At 36.7% G+C, this 1,402-nt stretch overlaps 1 protein-coding gene across 1 annotated transcript; it reads left to right on the forward strand.

Moving 5' to 3' along the window:
* Nucleotides 1–588: 588 nt before the first annotated feature.
* Nucleotides 589–876, forward strand: LOC103603954 (small ubiquitin-related modifier 2-like). Its single transcript, XM_008588536.1, has 2 exons — nucleotides 589–742; nucleotides 800–876. Exons 1-2 carry the CDS (start codon nucleotides 589–591, stop codon nucleotides 874–876), a joined length of 231 nt encoding a protein of 76 aa, XP_008586758.1.
* Nucleotides 877–1,402: the final 526 nt, after the last annotated feature.

Consider the following 1,402-nt stretch of genomic DNA (forward strand, 5'->3'; position numbering starts at 1 on the left):
TCTATATAATCGATCTGAAGACACATCCTTTCTTAGAAGACAGACGTGAATACAGTGATTTAGTTTTATTTTTAGAGTAGGTTTAGGTTTATAGAAAAATGAGTAGAAAGTAAAGAGAGTTCCCATATACCCATTCCCTCTCTTACCTCCTTGTGCTCTTACCCCTATTATTAACATCTTACATTAGTTTGGTATATTTGTTGCAACTAATAAAACAATAATAATACATGATTATTAACAGAAGTCCATGGTTTACATTAGGGTTCATTCTCGGTGTTGCATATTCTATGGGTTTTGTCAAAACTATAGTGTCATGTATCCACAACTACCATATTATAGAAAATAGTTTCACTACCCTAAAAATCCTCTGGACTCCACCTATTCATCCTTCTCCCACATCCCTCTACTGAATCCTGATGACCAATGATCTTTTCACTGTCTCTATAGTTTTGACTTTTCTCAACTCATCTTTTCTTCATTAATTGTGCTTTTAGTGGTGTATATGAAAACTCATTACCGGTGTGCACTTGTTCTGTGCAGATCTGGTATCTCTTTTGTGAAGGGAACTGAGGAGACCCTTGGGCTTGCATGGCCAGAGAAAAGCCCAAGGAAGTAGTCAAGACTGAGAAAAACAACCACATTAATTTGAAGGTGGCAGGGCAGGATGGTTCTGTGGTGCAGTTTAAGATTAAGAGACATACACCACTTAGTAAACTAATGAAAACCTATTGTGAACAACAGGGTTTGTCAATGAGGCAGATCAGATTTTGATTTGATGGGCGGCCAATCAATGAAACAGACACACCTGCACAGTTGGAACTGGAGGACGAAGTTACAATTGAGGTGTTCCTGCAGCAGACAGGAGGTATCTACTAGAAAGGGAACCTGTTACTTTACCCCAGAACTCTCTTCTTGCAGACCAAGACTATGTCCTCAATTAGAAAACTGCAGTTTGGTTCCATCACAGCCTGACTACTATAATATAGTTTTCTCTATTCTTTCATTTTCCCCTTTTCCATTCCTTTATTGTACATAAGGTAACTGGTGTATGTGCCCAAGCATATTGAATTTTTAAAACTAAATGGCCACTGGTATGTTTTGATTACATGAAGTGGAGATGGGATGGGGAAAAATACTGGTTCTGTGAAAATATCCCGTTTCTCCATTAGTGGAATGCTCATTCAGCTCTTATCTTTATATTCCAGTAAGTTATTTTGCTCTCACTGTTTTAACAACCACAACCACAAAAACAAAAACAAAAAACATAAAAATTCTTGCATACCTTGTTTAATTGGAAAATTTTAAGGTTTTTCATTTATCATTGTAAAACCAAGGACAATTTTATATCTTTTTTGTATGTAGCTGTTAACATGTAGGGCAATCTGTCTTTAGGTAGGGGTAC

This window comes from Galeopterus variegatus, unplaced genomic scaffold, assembly GCF_000696425.1.
Source record: "Galeopterus variegatus unplaced genomic scaffold, G_variegatus-3.0.2 Scaffold4887, whole genome shotgun sequence".
Classification (NCBI taxonomy): Eukaryota; Metazoa; Chordata; class Mammalia; order Dermoptera; family Cynocephalidae; genus Galeopterus; species Galeopterus variegatus.